The sequence below is a fragment of the Camelus bactrianus genome, chromosome 26 (genome assembly GCF_048773025.1).
Source record: "Camelus bactrianus isolate YW-2024 breed Bactrian camel chromosome 26, ASM4877302v1, whole genome shotgun sequence".
NCBI lineage: Eukaryota > Metazoa > Chordata > Mammalia > Artiodactyla > Camelidae > Camelus > Camelus bactrianus.
The window spans coordinates 7,712,968-7,734,940 of record NC_133564.1 but is presented as its reverse complement, the minus strand read 5'-3'; the positions used below and the strand labels follow the sequence as shown (position 1 = coordinate 7,734,940).

The window sequence follows — 21,973 nt, the reverse complement described above, 5'->3', positions numbered from 1 at the left end:
CCAAGCAGGAGGAAAGACTCCCGAGGGCGCTTACCCGGTTAGCACTTGGGTTCACTCACGGAGATTCACCTAAACAAAACGATGGCTTTACAAGGAAGAGCATCCTAAGTGCAGTTTGCCTTTTGAGATGTTAGTTAGAGGAAATAACGCCTGCAGGCACAGTGTGGACCCTGGGCGGGGGGCCTGCCAGGCCTTTGGGGCCTTTTCAGTCCGTCTAGTGGGAAACAAATAGACTGGAAATCTAGGGTGTGGCTTCCAAATGCTGTTTCCCCACTAGCTCGGCCAGATTCCAGACAAGTCGTGTGTCACCAGCAACAACCCCAGGTTTTGAGGAACTCCTGTCTCTGGTACCTCCAGGCATTTCTTTCTCTCTCTTTCTCCCCACTTTCTGGCGACGGCCCCCGCCCCGAGCCAAAGGCTGCATCCTTGCTCTAAACAGCGAAGCCTGGAGAGGACCCAGCCCCGAGCTCGGGGTCCCAGCTGTGAGCCGGCCCCGGCCCCGGCCCCGCACGCGGGTACTTACTTGTGATACCAGTTCACTTTCATTTCTTCCATAAAATATTTCACGAAACACTGAAGTCTGATTCCTTCCGGGGTGCAGAGTACCTTCAGGGGAGACGCCGACGCTCCTGCAGGAGACAGAGCACACTCCGGTCGGGGGAAGCCGTGCTGTGTCCAGCGGACAGGCGCGGCCCCCAGAGGTGCCCGCCACGTCCGGGGGGAAACGTGCCCGCTCGCCGACAGCCTAGCATCCACCAGCCACAGAGTCCTGCAGTTTGCCCAGGTCATCGTCCTTCATCAAATATGCATTTGCCACACCGGAATCGTCTGAAAACCTCTTTGCTGGGAGACCCCGCCTGGGACACAGACATTAAAGGCTCGACATCTGGCCTCGGCAGCCGAGGAAGAGGAGGAAACGTCGTGCAAAGAGCACTGTGCCGGGTACGTGCAGCGCGATCTGCCAGGTGAACGACCTGGGGCTCGGCTGCTGCAGAACATCACCTAAAGGGAGGTGACGAGTCAGCGGAAGTGACTCAGGACGGGGCCACGGACACGGCAGCCAGGGGTCTGCCTTTGAGGTGAGCGAAACTGGCTAAGAGGGCAGCAGAGACCGCGGGCAATAAGAAAATCCTACAAAGTGGGAACATGTTTGGTGTGATCACTGTGGGAACTGGGCCCGACGGCCCTGGGGTGGGTGGCTCGGCGGCGGGGGGCGGGGGGCGGTCAGGGGCCCAGAAGGTCAGCCTCTCCCCCGGACGATAGCGAGCTTGGAGCAGAGGCTGCTACGAGACACGTAACTTTAGGAAGTCGATACAGACTCATGGTCTTCCATCAGCTAGAAAGTAATACTTGCAGCATTTGCAAAATAAAATAAAATAATATGAATTCAAACTGCGGATGAGGGTGTGAAGGGGAAAGAATTTTCAAAATGCCGTTTCTTGGGTTTGCTAAGCAACTGCAGATTTGATATGAACCTCAGAGTCACACAGGACTCTACACGGTCACTGTATTTCCGAGAATTCACTCAAAGCAAATACTCCTAAATATTGACAAAAGCCTCTCTTTGCCCAAAGGTGTGCGTGACTATATAGTTAATTGTAATGACGGGAACGTGTCAGTGTCCCTGCAGGGGAGAGTCTAACCCGCAGCACAGAGAGTCCGTGACATGCCAGGCAGTGGTTAGAAACAGTAGGTGTAAAATCTGTACAAAACCCAGTTATCACAAAGTTCGTGAAAAGACAAGCAATTATGACCCTAATGTAAAGAAACAGAAACCGAACTGAGAACGGTCCTGCCTGTGACGTTCTGTATTTACACACACGTCACAGATCCAGTGACACTCGCTCCGCCCCGTCCCGACGTCGCACACGGGACGGAACACAGCGTCCAGCAGCACCAGGCCTGGTGCCTCGGGGACCAGAGCCTGATCCCGGTGCTGCCCGACCTCCCGCGCCTTCTCTCCACCCCCAGAACTCTCAGGGAAGCCCACGTGGTCCTTCCAGGCACCGGCATCTCTGACCCAAGACCCTGGGAACCGGAGGAAACGGGCCCTTTCCCGGGCACGTTCACTTTTCAAGAGACCACGTGGATCATCTGTGTGACAAGCAAAAGCAGAAGGGCGCAAACCCCACCCTGCAGAGCTGCTTCGAGAAAGCACTGCAGACATACACGGAGAAGTTCCCAGAAGGGGGCCAGAAGAACCCTGAGAGACAGCAGCGGAGCTCGGGCCTGGGAGAGACACTAGCTCCCAGCTGGAGTCCTGACTGCGGCTGGCGGAGCACGCAGGGTGCAGCCACCCAGCTGCTGTCGGCCGTGGGACTTTGCTGAAGGTATAAACTGGGCAACCTCTGGAAAGCCCACGGTCATGAGGTTTTATAGTTCTCAGCATCAAGCCCTGTACAGATGGAAGCTACTATTATCAAATGAGTAACCACAATCTTTGTTCTCACAGTTTCCGTGGAAGGGCAAACAGAGAGGAAGAAGGCATTTGCAAAGCTGAAAACTGGTTTCGTGCACATTAAGCCAGACACAAAACCAGAGGCTTAAAAATTCATTGCTGCTGCTCAGCGTTTGCAATGAAGACGCTGGCAGCAATTAGGCACAAAGCACCGCCCTCACTGACCCGAGGCGATCTGCAGCAAGTGGCTAATCAGGGAGCCCCAACGGAGCCTGTTTCGTCCTTTTTTTAAAAGAAAAAAACATGTTCTACATAAAAGGCTGAAAATCACCCTGAAGAAGCATCACTGAGGCAGGCAGATAACTGCTCTGGCCCTGGAAACAGGGCCCCATCAGCTGTGGAAAATGCCTTTCTCAGGAAACAGTGATTTTTAGCACCCAAAATGACTTGCAAATTAGAAGGCACTTACTTACCACAGACTCTGCTCATTGCCAAGATCATATCCTCGTACACTGAAAGGAGGAAGGAAATGCACCATCACGATGGGTAATTCTATCAGCAGCACATTCACGTGTAATTAAATTGATGCAGGAAATCAGGATGTTCATTTGAAAAATGAAACACTAACAGGGCAACAGGGAGCCAGGAAAGGCTCGTGTGTGGCGATAAATCCTCCTAACCTGGTCCCTTGCTAAACGAGGAACAGGAACACGTGACTCCACGTAAACCCAGCCGTACGTGTAACTGAATCGCTCCACCACCGTCTGGACCGTTTTAACTACGTTCCCAACGGCATCGAACTTGGGTCCTGAGGACAGGCTAAGGTGGCACTTCGTACAAGCCCAGAGCAATGTCGCACCTTCTCCTGAAACCCTGCAACAGCTCTGGATGCGACTCAAGAACAAATCTATCTTCTACTGTGTCCCTGCTGAAGACGCAGTGTGTGCCGCAGCCACAGAAACACATACTGTGCCTTCGGGACACGGCTCCCCCTGCGGGCGGGGCGGAGCTCCCTTCAGGAGAAAGAGGAAGGTTTAGTCTACCTTTGCCAGCCACCTCAAGGACAGACACGTCTTGACCTCTCTCGTCCTTCAAGGTCGCCTTATATTCACCATGGTCCTTCTTTGACAGCTGCAAACAAAACACATCCCACGTGTAGGTAACGATGCCGCTATATCCACTATAACCCATGCTAACATACGTTCTTTGCAAACCATGGAAATTCAGGACGCAGATCGGGAGATAACGCAGAAAGGCCTTTCTCGCCTGCCTCTGTCTGTCTCCTGAGCACACGGTACCTTTGGTATGAGCAGCTCACAGACTCCCTTCTCCAGATCAGGCGCCTTGTCCGTCTCGTACAGAACATCATCCTTCAGCCATTTGAAAACGGTTTCCTTCTTGGTGTTTGCCACCTACGAGACGGGAATCTCAGTGTGTGAATCGCTGTGGCTCATAAGAAAAAAGTCTATTCTGCTTTTAAATCACGGACCTAAAAAAGTCAATTTTTATTATCGACAGCCTCAGATGGAAGCTCATGGAAAAGCTGTCGGTCCTAACAGTGGCACACGTATCTCTAAACTCCAGCTTCCGAAACAGTTAAGCCCTCACAGGTCCATGCGGAAGGACAGGCAATTCCTCTTTGTTCTAACCCAGGACGTCAGACTAAGGTTCCTTGGGTTTCTATGAGATGTCAGTAATAAAACAAGCTGTAAGCAGTGTATTTTAAATTTATAATCAACGTAAAATATTATCCTAGGTCCATAACACTGTTTAGTGACTGCTTTTTTGGGGCAACACGACACTCGATGTGTCAACACAGAGGGAAGGAAACTTTAACACAAAATAAGCCCAGTGTGGGCACGGGGGCTTCCCTTCTGCTAAAGTTCCTCGAAATTCAATCTCTGCCAGGAGCTTGACCTCGAAACAAAGCTGTGCACAATTCCAAAGGCGAGGAAACGTTTCAAGTCACCTGCTCTGACACGCACGTCCTACGGACGAGAAAGAATTCGGTTCTGAATGAGCGGAACATAGTGGCCACAGCGGACTGTGTGACTGACCATTCGCATTTACACCCCATATAGACTCAGAACAGTGCTCTCCGGTGGCAGTCTCCCCTCACGGCCGGCGTCCTTCCAGTCCCCCGCCCCGGCACTCAGCGCAGGCCCGTCGCTCCCCGGAACCCCCCGCCTCCTTTTCTCTCCTGCCCCTGGGCCGCGAGCAGTATGACCCCCTCCCTCACAGCCTCTGGCGACAGTCACATCGCAGGGGCCCATTAAACTCAGGCTTGGTCCCCCAAAAACTCGACTTTATACTTCCTGGTAATTCAGGCTTACTTCACTACTGACGTGTGCACACAAAAACTCAGGGAGCACCTGATTCCCCTACCGCACCTTTTATTTCCTAGAGAAATCAGATGAGCCGCAAGGAAATTACCGGATAAATGTCACCGCAGCATGCTTTCTCATAAACTCACTCTATCGACTGCCTGCCCGAGTCCTCTCCTGCAGGCCCGCGGTCTAGGTACTAACGGCCCCCCGCCCCGCCCCCCACCCTCACCCCCGAGTCTGCCGGGACCGCCTCACCCGTCCCGGGAGCGAGACGCCCACTGCTGGCCGCTGGCGACCCGGGCCTCACCTTGCAGACAAGCCGGACTTCACACTTGTCTGTGACATCCCAGTGCAGGTACTCCGCGAAATGCGGGCCTGCGGGGCAGAGGGGGACATTTTAAAAAGGAGAAAGTTCCAAAAATGCACACACGCGCGTGCACGCAAGCACACACACACATAAATGCATTTCTGGCAGAAGGAAGTAGCTGTTCCTCCCGAAACCAAGATCACTAGTCTCCGGGGCTCTGTAGTCAGCGTGTGGGGCACGGAGACTGGCGTCTGCGTTTCCAGCAGGGACCTGCCTCGTCGCTCCTCCGTGTCTAACAGCTCTTTCTCTTTGGAAAGAAGAATAATGAAATACTATGTTTTTTTCTCTAAGGTGTGTGTCTAACTGAACAGCCAACGGCATAGTACATACAAAATTCCAAGAGGAGAAGTAATAGAGGTAAGATGAAGAAAAGGCAGCTTGATCTCGCTGTCACGTAAATGCAGATTTTACTTACATAGCATTTGAATTCAAAGATGAATTTCTATCTTTCAAAAATATCATTTTATTTAAAATCATTGTAGAGGAAAGTCATGTGCTATAACACATTCAACACAAAAAATACAAAGCAGATTCAGAAAGTATTTACTGCTTTTTTCCGTATAAACATATTCTACAAAGTTAAAAAAAATCATCTTGTAGAAATGAGTCAAATAAAATCTTTTGACTATTAAAAATTTTAAAAACTAAAAAAAAGAAAAATCAAGAATGTCTTGATTTTATATTTTAAAATCTTTAATTTTTAAAATATTTTCAAATATTCTAGTTTTTTTCTGGAAACTATAGAAATCCCATATAAAAATATTTTCCAAATAGACCCTTGTGTTATATTTCAGATTCTAAAATGTATCCATTTTTCTTTGTATCTAGTTAATATGCATTTTTAAAAGGACTTATTTCAAATGTATCATTTGTAATTAAAAAGCTGAAACGCCTTCAAGTTGAAACGTTCTCACAATCTTAGGTCAAACAGCAAGCTCCTGGCAACCGGACTCGCTCCTCCCGCCCTCTCTGCGCCTCTGCTAGCAGTGCCCCCAGCCCACCCACCCTGCGCTTCACCCTCCTTTGCCACGGCTGCCGGGCTCCACCTGGACCCCCAGTGGAGGCGCCCTTCCTCATCAGCGCAGGAGGACACGAGCCCTCAGCAGCAGACCCCAGGGCTGTTCAGGGTAAAGCAAGAAAACATGCAGACGAAATAACGGCAAAGATCAAAGGGCAGAAAAGCGCCCCCATGGCTGCAGATCATCTCAAATCGCACTTGGAGTCTCTCGGCGTGCAGCAGGACCTGCTCCCAGCAGACACGCAAACCCTGAACCTCTGCCTCGTGTTTGTGGCGAGGGAGCAGATCAACTACCTACCTTGTTTCCTGAGAAACTCCTTTCTTTGAAATTCAGCCTCTTTTAGGACTGCCTTGAACGCTAAACCCGATATTTAAAGGGAAAAAAAAAAAAAGAAATGAACACGTTTGCTTGTCTGCAGTCAGAAGACTTTCCTTTGACGTCCCCCTCACGGACGCAGCGCATACCATCTCCAATGAGAACCAGGGAGGACTGGCTTTTGGCCTTTCCGTCGTGGAGCTGCACAGTGTAGGTCCCTTCGTTGTCGTCGGTGAACCGGTCCATCACCATCTCAACAATGCCGGTGGACTTGTCACACTTGATCCTGTGCGCCTGGGAGCAGAGGGGAGGGGGGCGGTCACCGAAAGCCCTTCCTCCAGCCTTCCCTCCGGCCCTGTCAGCCCTTCAGGGGTTGTGACTCGCAACAAACACAAAGTGAGGGGTGGAGGGGTAAACTGGGGGTTCTGGATTTACACCACTGCACGTAAAAGAGACAAACAAAACGTCCTACTGTGCAGCACAGGGAACTACATTCAGTACCTCGTAATGGCCCAGAATGAAAAGGAATATGAAAAGGAACATACGTATAGATGTTTAACTGAATCACTGTGCCGCATGCCAAAAACTAACGCAACATCATAAACCAACTACACTTCAATTAAGCCCCCATGTCCTTCCTGGCCACACCTCACAGGGGGTCCATCTGTCCACCCAGCACAGGGCCCGGCGGGCGACAGCACCACACAAGTGCTGGTTGAACCCCCAACGAGGAAGCCCGCCTGAGGCCTGTCAGCCCACGTAGCTGTCGGGGGCTGAGCTGCTCTCCGGACACCGCTTTGTGATATGGAGCAAGTTTTCTTCAGGGACATCCTGGTGCCCGGCACGTCCCAGCCTTCACGTCCAGGGACAGACGCTGGACCAGCCTTCATCCAGGCAACGTGCGTAATAACCAAGCAGCGCCTACTGTGTTCAAGGCGGGGCTGGGAACGCAAGGGGCCCGGGCATGGCCTCGGGGGTGCCAGCCCAGTGGGGAGACACGAGGCTGCCCAGTCACCAGGACAGGGCGGGGAAGGGCACGAGGACCTGCGGGGGCAGCAGGAGGCTGGTGGGGAGCCACCGTCCATCCACCTCGAGCCTGGGAAGCCTTCCCCCATCGGGCCGAGCCCTCCCTTTTGCAGATGAAGCCTCAGTGAAACCAGGCACTGGTGCGTGCGGCCTCCGCAGCATGGCTGGTCCGGCCGCCTGCCCTCAGCACCACCACAGCACCAGGGTTGATGTCCCCAGACTCTACACCCCCGATCCGGGCAGCCTCCACCGGGGACCCTTTCCCAATGCCGCCCAGCCCGCCCAGAGCTCAGGTCTCCTTCTGACTCGCTCTCACCGCCTGCGATGAGCTACGGGGACTGAGACGTTTAACGGGTGCTAACGGACTAGGTTTTATCCACCCGGATATGATGTCTGCAATCAAGCGGGTCTCGGAGCAGGAGGAACAGGTCCCCATGAATGAGTCGTCCTCGACGCAGTCATCATGCAGGGACTCTCAACAGCCTAGGGGCACCAGGCCCGGGCTCACCCGGGGGAACATGGCCCACAAGCTCCCCGGGGGCCGCCTCCTCTGGCCCTGACCACCCCCACCCCACGCCCAGAGTGAGCAAGGGCGGTAACCTTTGCTGCTGACCTTTCCTGCATGCCTTCCTTCCCAAGGGAGCCCAGCTGGGATTTAAGGGATGGCTTCCCCGCCTGGATAATGTGCATATACATACATACATGTATTCCTTTTCGTGTTCTTTTCATTATGAGCCACGACAAGGTGCTGAATATGGTCCCCTGTGCTGTACCACAATTCTTACAGCATCACTGTCCTCATGGGGAAGACCGACTGGGTAAGAAGACTCACACCACCTTCACAAGTCCACGCTCGACTTCTTCTCGAGACACACTCGTCCAACCATCCCAGCTTTACTCAACACCCATCCGACACCCGGCTCGACGGGGCCAGGAGCCCGGCTCAGAGGAAGGGTAAGTGGGCTCCCCACCCGGAGGAGCGACTCCTGCGTCTCTTCCGTTAACATCTGGGCGCACGGGTGAGGCAGTTAGGACTCAGCAGGGTCTAAGCAGACACAACACCTCGGGTGTCGGGGGAGAGCGGAGAAGGCAAAGGTGGTGGGATCAGAGAGACCCCAAGAGCACCCTCGAACAATCAGGAAAGGCCCCGTCACACAGGCTGACTTTTAACTGGGTTCCCAGCTGTCCTGCAGGGACAGACAAGGATAGACGGAAACAGCCAACGCTCCAGAGCCGAAAAAGGGGTCCTCGTAACAGTCGCTCGATGAAAAGGAGGACCAGGGCAAAGTGTGTGCGTCAGGCGTGCTCTGCGGCTCTCTCTGCCCGCACTTGCCAGCAGGAAGCAGCCCGAGGCTCGTGGAAGGCGCGAACCTAGTTTCCCAGCCGAGGTCTCCCACGAGGGGCTTGCAGCGGGAGGGGGGCCTGGGGAGGCACTGCTCACCTCCGAGCACAAGCACACGCCCTCACAACCACCATCAAGAGGAAACAAGCAGCAGCAAGGTTCCACCGAGCAGCACGGGGAGCGGAGTGCAGTGGCTACGTTGTAACAGGCCGTGAGGAAAAAGAACGCGCGCGTGCGTGCAGCTGAACCGCTGTGCCGCACGCCAGGCGCTCACTCAACACTGCGCATCGACCACACTTCAGCTAAGCAAGAGCAAGTTAACGCCATCAAAGGCGCTGAACCTGAACCTTTTCAGAAAGCCAAGCTCAACGTCTCTAGAACATAGTTTGTCACTTTTTAATTCCAACAGGCTTGACTTAACGAACTCCTGATCTCTTCTCCAACCCGGACCAAATCTCCGAGCCCTGCAGGAACCAGTCGTCTCTCGTCCGCCTTGCCGACCTTCCACACCCCCGTCTCCACAGCTCCGAAAGGGCGGGAAACAAACACAGACGACCGACTTCCAGGAACTGACCTCCCCGAGGAACACCCGGCCCGCTCCGAGGCCAGAGAGCCCTCCCGCGTGGACTCACCTCGCTGTCAGACACCTCTCTGTCATTAATGATAAAGCGGTAGCTGGCGTCTGGCGACAAGTGCTCAGCCTGGAGCCAGAAGCGGACCCGGCCCTTATCAAAAATCTCATAAGCTAATTCCGACTTCAGAGGGATTGCTGGAGGAAGAAAGGAGCCACGGTCAGTGAGGCGTGAGCCCTCGAGAGAGAACAGCTGCTTGTCGGATGAAGTGTCCATCTTGGTTATTAAACTTTTTGAGAATGTGCGACCCTGGGGTGTTGAACTGGGTTATGAAGGGAACTCTAGCCCGGCGTCGCACCCCAAGCCCTCGAGCCTGGGCCAGTGGCCGGGAGGGTGTGCTCTTCCTGCACTCTGTGTAATCCGACAGCTGAAGATCCATCAGACACAAATTTCACTTGGATTAAACAGCCACAGTAAACCCCGCACCGTGCAATGGAAATTCCTACAAGTTACGATACTAACTGACACTTGTCTTCAACCAGCTGTTGACAAGGCGGGAAGCCGGGAGCGTAAGATGAGGCCAGCCTGTCCCCTCAGGCCCCTCCCAGAGCCACACACGGGGTGAAGGGCCCCGCCCAGGGTGCAGCCCTGCTTCCAGTGATCCAGGCTCACTTACTGGGATTTTTTATCTCATTGCTCAGCGCCATCAGACGGTCCAGCTCTAGAATTAAGGAAAAGATAATCACTCATTTTGACCTGTAGGTTCAGAAGTTTCTCAACAGCAAAGCTAGACAAAGCAGAGACTTGACATCACCGAGGTTTAATTTGAGGCTGTGAGAGAAATGTGAGCTGGGAGTGGGACGGAGAGGAGGGGTAACTAGCTCGGAACACTCCCTCCAGTCTGTTAGCGGTCGACCCCACTCAGATCCTCACCATTTAAATACCCGGCTTACTAACGGGATGGGTTAGGGCGGGTCAGGGCAGAGGCCGGGGGTGCGGGGGCTGGGGCGGGGCGGTACATCCCTGCAGAGAGGAGGTGGAAGGAGATCCCTCCCGGACCCTCACATTCTGCATGAACTCCTTCCTAAAGTGGGTCTGGCTGGCGAGAATGTGGGTGGTCTCTGCTTTGCCTTCTCCTTTCAGTGTCCTGCTCGGATCCCTCTCACCCACCCAGAATGTCCTGTGGTGCATTACGTGGGGAAAAACCAAAACAGAACAATGCATCGCTCCTGAGAGTCCCAAGAGCAAGTTAAGAAAAACCGAAGGTTCATTTCTTCCCTTCTCTTTCCTTCCTTCTTAAAGTTAGAACTGAGAAACGAGACTGTGGTCACGAAGGTCTGTAGCTCCTGTTCATCTGAACTGAACAACGAAGCCGACCTCTCGTGACCAAGAGTAACTGGACCTGGTCTCATCTGACAGAGAGGACCGACTCTCCCGACTCCGTCTCACGGAGGGAACCCCCAGAAGTTGAACCAGCTTAAGCTGCAGCATCAGGGTTTTGCCTAAAGTATATTTGAGGGCCACAAACAGCACGAAATGCACCGGAAATGCTCATCCTTTGCAAGTATTTAAAATTAAGGTTGAAAATGTCATCTGCAAACTTCCAAAGGGTGCGGAGGAGTACATCACTTTCAGAATCTTTAAGGATGGTTTGTGAGTAGAAAGCTGTTTGAAGACCACTGAGTTGGGGTTCCAAAGGGCTGCTTGTGAGTGGATTCTGGCCCGTTCCTGCCCCGACTGTGAGCAGGGAGCTTCCCGGCTCAGTGCTGCCCCCGCTGTGCTCCCGCTGGTCCTGCACCAGCTCACCCGGTTCACCCAGCGTCCACGCGGGACCTGTGGACGCCTGCAGCCATCAGCTGAGCTCTCCTCCCCCCGACCCCCACGGCTTCCTGTATCCCGTCCTGGGACCACACCCTTAGCTGGCTGCCAACCAAGATGCCAGGTGGTAAGGGAAGGATTTTCTTATCAAGCTTGAGGCATTTTGACTGAGGACTGTCAGAGACTCAGAAACTTTCAAAGACCCAACAAAACGTGTAGATCTGAGGATTCTGTCCAGTGCTACCTAGCTCACTCCAGATCACTAACTGATCATCTTACAGACTCGTAAAGCTGACTCTGACCCGCAGGTGGAGCTGACAAGAGTTAGACAGAAATGTGTCATCTCCTAAGTAATTTTGGGCTTTCGTAAAGATTCCCCGCCCCCAACTCCCACAAACACACACCCTCTTCCTGAGCAAATAAGGCTCCCCCCATTAGCATTCACCCTCGGAAGTGTTATAAAACCAAAAGACAAGCCAGTCCCTCTGGCGTTACCTTCTTCATCCAAGACAAGACTGGAGGACACGCCGTCCGTGTCGCTCACGGACACAGAGTAAGTGCCTGCGTCCGATTTATCCGGGTTCTTAAAGTACAGCTTTGAGCTGAAAGGGAGTAAGAGCCAGAGACGTTCATCACGGGGTTTGCAGGAGCTCCTACGAGGGCGTGCCTGCCAGCGTCAGCGGGAACTTACTGGTCCCCCACGGTCTCCACCCTGAACCGCTCGTCGCCCGCGATGTCCTCGTAGGACTTGCACCAGGTGAAGTGCGAGGCGTCCGTCATCTCCTGGCAGTCGAAGCTCAGGTAGATGTTCCCCTCCTCGTCCACGCCCGCGCTCACCTCCTTGGTGCCTGTGGAGCGACAAGGCCGGGGCGCGCCTTAGGAACACGCTGCCCTGCGGGTGCCATTTTTGGAGAGGCGGCGGCACCGGCAGAGAGCTCGTTTTACGCCGAGTCATCAGTTTCTGCTGTCCGTCCGCGAAGGACGTGGGACAGGCGTGAAGGGGCGTGTCCTCCCCGGGCCGGTGCAGGGCGGGGCCATTCGGGGTTTGGTTTTGCTTTATGACGGCACATTTCTGACCGTCTCCTTTTATGGAGAAAACTCTCTGGGCTGCAGATCCGCCCATAAGGCTCCTCCTTCTCTGCGAGATGTGACCCCTCGTCTGCTCCCGGGGCCCAGGCAGGGTGGTCACAGCACATGTCCCACCCACCCGCCTCCACTCTCTCCACTTTGTCCTTGGGGGCGGGGAGGACGAAGGCTTGTCGGTTTGTTTGTGACTTTTTGACCCAGTGGACACCTGGCCCAACACAGGCCAGTCAGCATCTGTCCCTGGGGAATCTGGAATTGGAGGAGACGCCAGCCTAGGGCCAGGTACACAGTCTGCGTACCAGGAAGCCGGAGGAGTGGGGAGCCCGGTGCAGAGTGAAACGGAGCAGTCTCCAGGGAAACGTGGCTGCCGGTTCCGTCGCCTTCTGAAGCCAGGGACCCACCTCCCCACGCATCCTGCGGGCTCACCTCCCACCCCGAGAAGCAGCTCCCCGGCGGGTCCCCTCAGCTGGGCTCTGACCACTTGCAGCCAAGAAAACCGCCAACGGCTTGATCATTTCTGATCAAAGCTCCACAGTGACATGAAAGACCATTGTCACCCCTGCATGTGGCTCCACCCCCGCCACCCCCACAGAATGACCTCGTGGCCCCGTCGCCGCCCCCCCAAACCTCTGCTGTGGTGAGGCTCTGGCCGCTGAGCAGCTGAGCAGGTGAGGCTCACCTGGCCTGGCCTCCACCAGCACCGGCTCAGATGTGTCCGAGGGCCGCCCCACGCCGCTGGCGTTCACCGCCCGGACGCGGAAGACGTAGGTTTTCCCTTGGTGCAGGTCACAGACCTGGAAAGACAGACGAGACGTCACTCGTGAACAGAGCAACAAAAATGCCTTCATCACTTGTCACTTCACTGAAAACGTGTCTTTCTAAGAATAACGTGTGCTTCCCGTGGGAGCAGCCACGCAGAGGACGCTGGAGAGCAGCCGGGAAGAGAGCCCCACAGGCAGCGCCACCTTCCTCTGCAAGAAAAAGCGGGGATGCTCCTGTTTTGATGTGTCCCCTTTTCCTTTTCTTGGCATATCTTAAAGCAGAATGGAAATCGTATCATCTAGTTTGTAATCGGGTGTTGCTGTGGCCCATAATTCTGTGGGACTAAAACCCACTGTACACGTGATTTTTAACTGCCGAGTACCCCCAGGGGGGCACACCCTTGCACGTGTGTAGATGGCGTACACTGAAGGCGGCTCAGGCAGCCACCAGTGAGGTAAGTACCAGCTGCTTTCTAACTAACTCATTTAGGTGGATTCGCAGCCTGTTTTGTTCGCTCAGAAGACACTGATCTTGTTTCATGCCGTCAAACCTTCCCCAGGGCTGCGCCCGTTTGCCCCCTCCCCACGCGCGGCCCTGCGCCCGCTCAGATGTGGCCCCTCTAAGCCACACCCCAGAGCCCACACCCTAGAGAAGAAAGCCCCGGACCAGGGCAGCGGGGTCTCCAGGTCTGAGGCTGCTGTCACAGCGGACCCCGCGATGGGTGCGCTGCAGGTGCTAAAAATGGAGATGCCGGCGGGAAAGAGGGCAGAGAAGTGCACACGTCGTAGTTCTGTCAGCCATGTTCACACCACGTGTCCGTGTGTGCTTCTCAGATAGACTCCACCAGCGACCACGTGAATTAAGGAAGTTAAATGGGGGCTGGGGGTGGAGAGACGGAGGCCAGGTGTCACTGTGGGCTGCCCGCGAACACAGCCCGTGACCGGAGCGGGGGGTCAGGCTGCGGGAGGGAGGGAACGGGCCCGTCCAGGTGGCCCCCAAGGCCCCACTCCGCGCGTCTGCAGAGGCACGGACACCTCCTTGAACTGCCCCGCTTGGAGGCAGGGATCCCCAGGCCACGTGCACAGCGTGCTGGGGGTTTCCAGCTGGTCCCCTACAGGAATGAAACGCGTTCCCCCAGAAGGCAACACCGTCACCTTTAAGTAACGGTTGGTGGTGGCGGCCTCATTGACAGTGATCCACTCTCCGGAATCCTCTTCCTTATAGTCCACGAAATACCCAGAAATGGGACTGCTGCCGGAGTACACCGGGGCTTTCCAGAGCATGACCAGGGACGTGTCCCGGACCTCGCAGAACGTCAGGTCGTAGGCAGGCCCTGAAAAGCAGAGCCGAGTCTGTGCTGGGCCCCACCACTGGACACCTCCTTACGGACACATGGTCGCTGTCACTGCTCCTTGAAGCTACAAAGTGCCTTCCCGAGAGAGCTGGTGGGAGCGGTGCTGAGCGTGGTGCTGGGGCTGGGGGAGAGCCGGGCTCGCGGCCCCTGCAGCCTCATCACTCAGGCACCCAGGTGGCCGCCGTGTGCCTGGAGCAATGCATGCGCCCACGTGCTCACCCAGGACCAGCGGGGATGTCTCCCAAAGATAAAGGACACCGAGGAGCCACCCACCGGCTGGAAACCTGGATGTCCCTCGACTGTCACTCCGAGAGTGACCACCGGGTAGCCTGCTCACCTCCTTCACCCCCACGCCACCCCAGCCCCGCTTTCGACCGACAGCCAAGCACCCCTGGGGGTGCAGGTGGGCCCCGGGGCCGGGGGGCCTGCAGCAGGGACGGCTCCACCTGCACTGACCCCTCTGCGGCCCGGGGGTGCTGCTGCGCCCCCGAAGGGCTCTGGGACCTTCTGCAGCTTTTCCTCCATTGGCTTTTTTAAGGAGCAAAAATTAATTTCATTCAAACAAGTACCACCCCCCAAAAAAGAAAAAAGCAATGTAATTTGGCCCCAAAGCTGATAATCTCTCAATCTGTGAGCTTTTCAGCTTCAACTTCAGGTGTGTTGTTTTGTTTTGCTCAGGACATGAGCATGTCCTCCATTGTCGTGGAGACCCGGAGTGACTGGACACGGAGACATCGAGGCCCAGCCCTTGTGAAGGCAGGTCTGAAATGCGGAGCCCTGAGTAAACGCACATTTGTGAGAACGGTGATGCGGTTTAGAGCCAGGGGCCCAGGCTCTGGGAAGAGGAGGCCTGAGCTCACACACAAGCAGGACCAGCGTCCTGCGGTCCCCACTCGGGCCCGGCTCGCCCCTCCTCCTGGGGGCTGGCCTCCCTCTGCCCCTTTGGGAGACGTGAGCCTGGACCTGGTCCACGCTGGGCCCGCCTCCGGCGGCGGCGTCCTTGCCCTGGGGGGGCCGGGCTCATTCTGCAGCCTGGAGCGGGGTCCCTGCCTCTCACCTCAGCACTAATTACTCCACATCTGTCACCCCCAGCCTGCTGTCCATGCCCAGCCCAATGCCCAGCTCTGCCCAGAGCCCGGCTTGCGGTGGTGACACCGGAATCCACCCACAGTGACCGAGGCCTGCTGCCTGCGGAGGCCACGTCCCGGGCCCGCCCTGCGCGTGCCCGCGTGGCTCGTGGGAGTGTGCCGGGGAGCATCTTACCGGGCTGCGGCGCCGTCCAGGCCTCACACCTGAAGGGCTCGCTGGGGTCTGACGGCTCCCCGATCCCCACCAGGTTGGCGGCAGCAATTTTAAACTCGTAGGTTGAGCCTTCGGTCAAGCCCTCCACCTATTTAAATTGTGTTTCAATTAATCAGGGAGACAAACGCTGGGTTACAATCTGTCGGGAGGAGGGAGAGTTCACGGTGACTCACAGCATGGACGTGAGGGCGTGGCCTCGTCACCGCGTCCACTACAGGGCTGGGGAGGGTTATTTTTGTGGCTGATGCCGCGCTAAACCTGACAGGGTACCTACCTCCTTTGCCCTGCAAGCCCCCTTCAGGGATGACACGAGGCCCCCCTTCGGGCAGGTGGGGAGTCTGGGGCTCAAAGAGACGAAAGCCACAGGGACCCAGTGGAAGAGCAGAGAGGGGTCCTGCCCTGACGCCCAGGCTCCTCCCTGGAGGCTCGCCACCTGGGATGCTGGGGACCGGGGACGTGAGGCATCCTCGCTGGGCAGTGGCCAGGCCGTGTGAACAGTCCCCTCCCTGCACACGTTGGCTGGAGGTCCATTCGGGGCCCCTCTGCCTGGTCCGTGCCACACAAGACAAAAGGAAGGCTTCTGACCAGAACCATTAGCCAGCCCTGTCCTGCAGCCCGGCCAGTGGCGTGAACACAGCGTCTAATGACATCGTCTCCAACAAACAGCTCCCAAAGCAAGCATGTCTGAAGTCAAAGCGCTCTGTCCCCTGGAAGGCGGCCTGTCCCTCTCGTGGGAGGAGCCAGTGCTCGGTGGGGGGGGGGAGCGCATTTCCTCAGGAGTTTGGGACTGGCAAAGAGTCGTAACGTGTCGGAGGTTAACCGTGGCCCACACATCAGTGACGTCACGCCACACCTGAACTTGGATAGCATGTGTCGTGGTATGCATATAAAACGCACGGTACATACGGTGCATAAATACATGTTTTAACCTAGAATCTTCTACAAGACGGAGACCAGACCCCTAACTGTCTCCCCTACGAAACGACAACCCTCATTTTACAGCCGCGCCTGTGAAGCCGATCGCCGTGTGGTGCCGGTGGTGGTGTGAGCTGCCAGCACCCAGGAGCCGCGCTGAACACACGAGAGGCCCGGCGCGGTGGAGGCGAGAGCGGCTGCCCACAGGCGGCCGAGGGCTTGCGGGGGCTTGACCCCAAATCCTTGTTTCTACTCCCGCCACCCGGACATGCTGCACCCGGGCAGGGACTCACTGGGAGCGTGGCCCCTGCCTCCCGTGGAGCCCACGCTCTGCGCCCGCACATCCTGCCGGGGACGAACCCCCTCCCGGCGCTGGGGGCCTGGGCGCCACTCGGCACCTGGCAATGCGCCTGCCCGCCTGGCCCTCCTGCCCCCCCTTCGCTTCTCAGAGAGAGGATGCCTTCTGAGAGCTCCAGTTCCCATGATGCCCCGGCTTTAAGAATCCGTTTCTGTTTCTGTATCAGACGCTCTAATGGCATCAAACTCGGAAACGCTGAATGGAGGGCTCTGCCCCAAACCCGAGACCACCCAGCGAGAAGGAATGAGCCCGCGAACACCCACCGTCAGGATCCTCTCCTTGAGAGGCAGAGCGTTGACCTCGTGCCAGTTTGTGTGGTGAGCCTCGCGCTTGTCGACGTAGTAACCGAGGATGGGGGAGCCGCCACTGAATCTCGGCACCTTCCAGCCGAGGGTCATGGAGTGGCCGTCACAGTTCAGAAGCGTGATCCCGTACGGATAGGACGGGACGGCTGCAGAAAACACAGCGGACAGGCACCGAGACCTCAGCCCGGGGTCCTCTGACCTCCAGGGCCGGCTCCAGCGTCGGACGAGCAGACGGCCCCTGGGAGGCGGCCCCGGGCCCCAGACCGCCTCTCCTGTCCCCGCCCACCGCTCACCACCGCCCCTTGGTTTTCTCTCTTCTCTTAAAGAAAGTACTTTTTTTTAATTTCTTCTGTATATATTTATTGCAATTTCTAAACACACCGTCCAGTACACACACACATGCACCTCCTCTAATATCTCAATAACACAAGGGCAACGGATTACCTAAATCTGACCTGGACGTTTGAAAGAACAGACTCTCCCATCCTCTACAGAAAACCTTGAGAAGAAGCTTTCTCGTCCCACCCGTGAAGAATGACAGCCCCACCTCCCGTGACCAGTGGTGACCAGTGGTGACCACTGCATTTAGGCCCGTGAGTCCTCATTTCCTCCATAGGTACAGAAACCAGATTAATTCAAAAGGGGATGAATTCACATTTCTTTTCCAAACGCCTAATTTGGAAATGGACTGCCTTTTCCTAGTGGGTTGAAAACGATGTGTCTGCCTCCCCCAGACTCTGAGTAACCTGCACACGTCACCCTCTGGTACCTGACACACAGGTGACGCGAACGAGCAGTTCTCACCACAGAACTAAACATCACAGTGATCGGTTTTCTTTAGTAAGAATGACGAACAGTAATGTATGAAAGTCCTTCCTGGGAAAACTGATCGATTAGCGTAACGACCTTAAAACAGAGCAACCGCTGGGGCTTCACCAGGCTGCCCACCCGAGGCTTGTCAGCTCTGACTCCCTGGGAGCCCCAGAACAGTGCTTTCCTTCGCATTAGAGGAGAAGTCGTAATTTCCAAAGATGCTTTTAGATTTTGGAGACAGAAGTAACTAGACAGCAGAACATTTCTGCCAAGAGTGAAAAGATGACACTGCGATTCAAAACACATGTCTGAGACGGTCACGTTTCAGGATGTTCCTGAAGGCGTTCAGGCCGTGGGGGCGTTTTATATGAAGCAGTCAGAGCATCGGTTATAAAACCCAGAGCCGTACAGATCAAGCTGTCTGGGGCCCGTCCCGGGAACTTGGAACCCAAACTGCTCAGTGTGATCAAAATAACTTTTGAAGACCACTGTTAATGAACAAAGTCACATAAACATTTGAAATTCTCTGGGATTTCTTAAAGTCCCTTGAACTAGGAACAGCTAGAAAGGCCACGATGTTCCATGTCAGCATCCGTTCTTAAAAGAGGCAGTCGTGCCCTCCAGCACTCGCTTTACCGTGGGCACGCACGCTTGGCAACAAACGTGACCCCCAGTAATATTTTCTGGGTTTAATTTGCATTTGATTCGCATATGACCGTTTCTCCCTCCCTCACCGGCACTTCCCAGACGAGCGGCCAACGGATGGGAGGTTTGCACAGAAGCACACGTTCCCTGTTCAACAGTTTACATCCACTTTCCCCCGGCGACATTCCAAGCGGCACCATAAGTGTTTCTTCGCACAGAAGTTGCAGGGTAGCGGAGAACCCGAACCCGGCGCGGAGCCGCCCGGCAGTTACTCACTGAGGGCCGCCTGGACCTTTATGACGTCCGACTCCTGCGAATTCTCACTCGTCCCGACCGCGTTGACGGCCTTCACGCGGAAGATGTACTGCTCGCCGGTGGTCAGGCCGTGCACCACGAACCTGCGGGAGACACGCACCGGAGGCATGACTGCGAGGCTCGGCCTCTGCCCTCCTACCACAGAAGCGGGAGTCATCTCGAGCACGCCATGAAAGCGTTTGCACCGGGGCTAAGAGGACGCTGTCCTCCTCAGGTGCCTCAGAGACGCGTAACATACGTCATTTTTATTTTCAGTGTTAGTTCGTTAATTGCAATCAACACACTGTGTCCAAAAGTAAGGCAGCAATAGGGTGACACCAGGCGCTGGAGGGAGCCAGACTCGGAGAGGAGGGCCACCGGCTGCTGGACCAGGTCCGAGGGGCAGGGAGCCAAGCCCGGGGGATCCCGAGTGGGACACGCTGTGTGGAAGCCCCTCGCTCTGGGGCTCCCCCTCCAATTCTGAACCTGCCAGGTTTCCTCGGGATCAAAGTTCTGTTACAAAGTAAGATTCCACTCCTTACCTAAAAGAACCCACGCACGTAAAACTTAGTGAGTGTTACACTGCAGTGGCCAAAGGCTGACTGTGAAGGCAGGACAGGCTTAGAGACCAGCCTGGACACCTAAGAGATTCTGTGCCCTCAGTCAAGCTGCCTGACCTCTGAGAGACTCCGTCCTCCCATCTGTAAAATGGGATCATAGTACCTACTTCTCAGCACAGCTGCCTCCCCCGTGGCAAGTTCTCAGTAAGTGCGAGCAGAGGTTATCTAAGTCTTTAGCCATTTACGAGTTCCTGCACTAGGATGGTATTTTAAGCGTTTTGCTCTGACAGCTGCTCCTGCCTCTGCTGCCAAGGGCTGTGAATAACCACTGACTGCTGTTCTCCTCTGTCACCTCGCTGCTTTTCCAGCCACAGCTTTTCCCATTTTTTTTTTTTTAATAAGAGTGAAGAGGGAAAGGCGCCTGAACCATAACTGATAACCTTCCACAGTGGAGAACCTGACGGCTGCTCTGCTGTCCCAGGGCGCATCCTGGAGAAAGGCTAACAGACCCGGGCCATCCCTGCGCTCTCAGCATGGGATGGGGGCAAATCCATGACGGGAGGAAAGACGCCCACCCCCACCGCACACGGAGCCGCTGTCAGGGTCCCCAGCTTCGTGCAGCTGGACAGGACTGCCCACCAGGTCAACAAGGCAATTTAAAAAGTTTGAAAAATCAAGACAGAAAAATAAAACACCCTTCTCATCTCGGTGGCCTCCCCTGTTCAGGGTAAGCCTTAAATGCTAATTGTGTCAGAACTGGTGTGGCTCTGAGCTGCCCCTCCCATCAACAGACAGACCACTTCAGCCCAGGGGCAGGAACTAGCCGGTCGGTCCGCTTTAATCCCGGCGCCCCGGCGTGCAGGTGAGGAAACAGACTCGGGACGCAGACGCCACGGGTGTCCCCGCCCTGGCCCGTGCACCCGTTTCTCGTCCTGCACTCCAGGCAAGGCCGCCGGCCTCGGGAAGGCGGGGAGGGGGCCAGGGGCAGCACCTGTTGTAGCCGATGGGCTTGTGGTTACAAGGCTCCCAGACTTTGGACCCAGCCACGCAGCAGTCCACGTAGTAGCCCAGCAGGTCCTCCTCGTGCTTGGGCCTGTCCCACTGCACCACGACCGACGTCTTGGTGTTTCGCGAAGCCAGGACGCGGCCGGGGGCCGAGGGGACCGCTGGGCAGAGAAGACAGCGACATGGTAAGTTTGGGGGCACACAGACACCTGCAGGCCCTCCTGTCCACAGGGTTCAGGGCTTTAGATGAGATGTGGACAAAGGAGGGCGGCACAGGAAAGTGGGGGCGGTGCTGAGAGCCAGAGGGGACACAGGAGGTGCTGGACAGTCCCCGGTCCCCTCTGTCCCCCAGGCCCCAGCCTGGCCCCCACAGAAAGGAATTCCGACCCCAGAAGCCCTGCACCTGCCCTAGAACCGTCGCCGAGGACCCTCCAGTGACACCCATGCTCTGCTACCTGGGAAGTGACAAAGTGACCCATTTAGCAGCACAGGTGCCTATCAGATTCGAGGGCCTCTGTAGGGGACTCAGAATCACACCTGGGGGGGCGCAGCTCAGTGCTAGAGCGCGTGCTCCGCGTGCACGAGGTCCTGGGGTCAATCCCCAGCACCTCTGGGAAAAAAAATTACCTCCCCATCAAAGAAAAAAAATCAAACCAAGATCTGACGCCGGGATCCCCCCCGTGTGATTCCGAATCTCTGCCGTCCGTGTTTGATGTCTCCAGGGAGGGAGCGCCAAGCCACACGGGCCGGAAACCCGAGCGCGTTTAGGTGGGGCCGTTTTTTTTAAGTAGTCGTTTCAGAATATTTCTAACTCATTTATTAGTTTCACGCAAAGAAGACAGAACTCTGGAGAAGTGCTGACAACGGACCAAAGCTGCAGGGAGGTCGTCCTCCCATAGAAGGCACTTAGAGGCGTGGATTTTGGCGCATGTGCGACAGCGGGTCTCTATGGACGTGGGCGAAGCCGTCCGACAGCCTGGCCTCCCGCCAGGACGACTCACCGATGGTGTCCTGGGCCTGAACGGGGGCAGTGATTTCCGATGGGTCGCTCAGACCGTGCTTGTTTGCCGACAAAACTCGGAACACGTAGGATTTCCCGTCGGCGAGATCGAAGACGGCGTACCGGGGGGACCTGACGGCCGTCTGGGCGTTCACCCGCTGCCAGCTTCCGCTCCCCACGACGGACTGCAAGAGACGGGCTTGGTGACGGGGGCTCCCAGGTGTACGCCGCCAGCTCACCGCGCGCTCCCCTGAAGCTGACAGCGCCGGATGCCAGCGACACCCAGTGAGACGCTTCCGGGAGCCCGCGCGTGTGTGCTGGCGCCTGCTCTCCCCGGCGCGGCGGGTGGACAGGGAGCCGCCCCTCAAGAGGGCCGAGAAGACACCACTG

At 56.0% G+C, this 21,973-nt stretch overlaps 1 protein-coding gene across 4 annotated transcripts in view; it reads right to left on the bottom strand.

Annotated features, from left to right (window-relative positions):
• MYOM2 (myomesin 2) overlaps positions 1 to 21,973 on the bottom strand; it is a 61,869-nt gene that overhangs the window by 6,582 nt on the left and 33,314 nt on the right. For 3 of the 4 annotated variants that reach the window (XM_074353601.1, XM_074353603.1, XM_074353602.1), the window contains exons 15-32: positions 21,585 to 21,768; positions 20,570 to 20,744; positions 19,001 to 19,122; positions 17,225 to 17,412; positions 15,650 to 15,776; positions 14,187 to 14,365; positions 12,950 to 13,064; positions 11,876 to 12,032; positions 11,680 to 11,786; positions 10,043 to 10,087; positions 9,427 to 9,563; positions 6,576 to 6,720; positions 6,409 to 6,468; positions 5,033 to 5,100; positions 3,697 to 3,810; positions 3,442 to 3,529; positions 2,872 to 2,910; positions 524 to 629 (exon numbers count right to left, since the gene is read on the bottom strand). In XM_074353601.1, the coding sequence (XP_074209702.1) occupies positions 524 to 629; positions 2,872 to 2,910; positions 3,442 to 3,529; positions 3,697 to 3,810; positions 5,033 to 5,100; positions 6,409 to 6,468; positions 6,576 to 6,720; positions 9,427 to 9,563; positions 10,043 to 10,087; positions 11,680 to 11,786; positions 11,876 to 12,032; positions 12,950 to 13,064; positions 14,187 to 14,365; positions 15,650 to 15,776; positions 17,225 to 17,412; positions 19,001 to 19,122; positions 20,570 to 20,744; positions 21,585 to 21,768 (2,156 nt within the window). The other variant, XM_074353604.1, reaches the window with a different exon arrangement.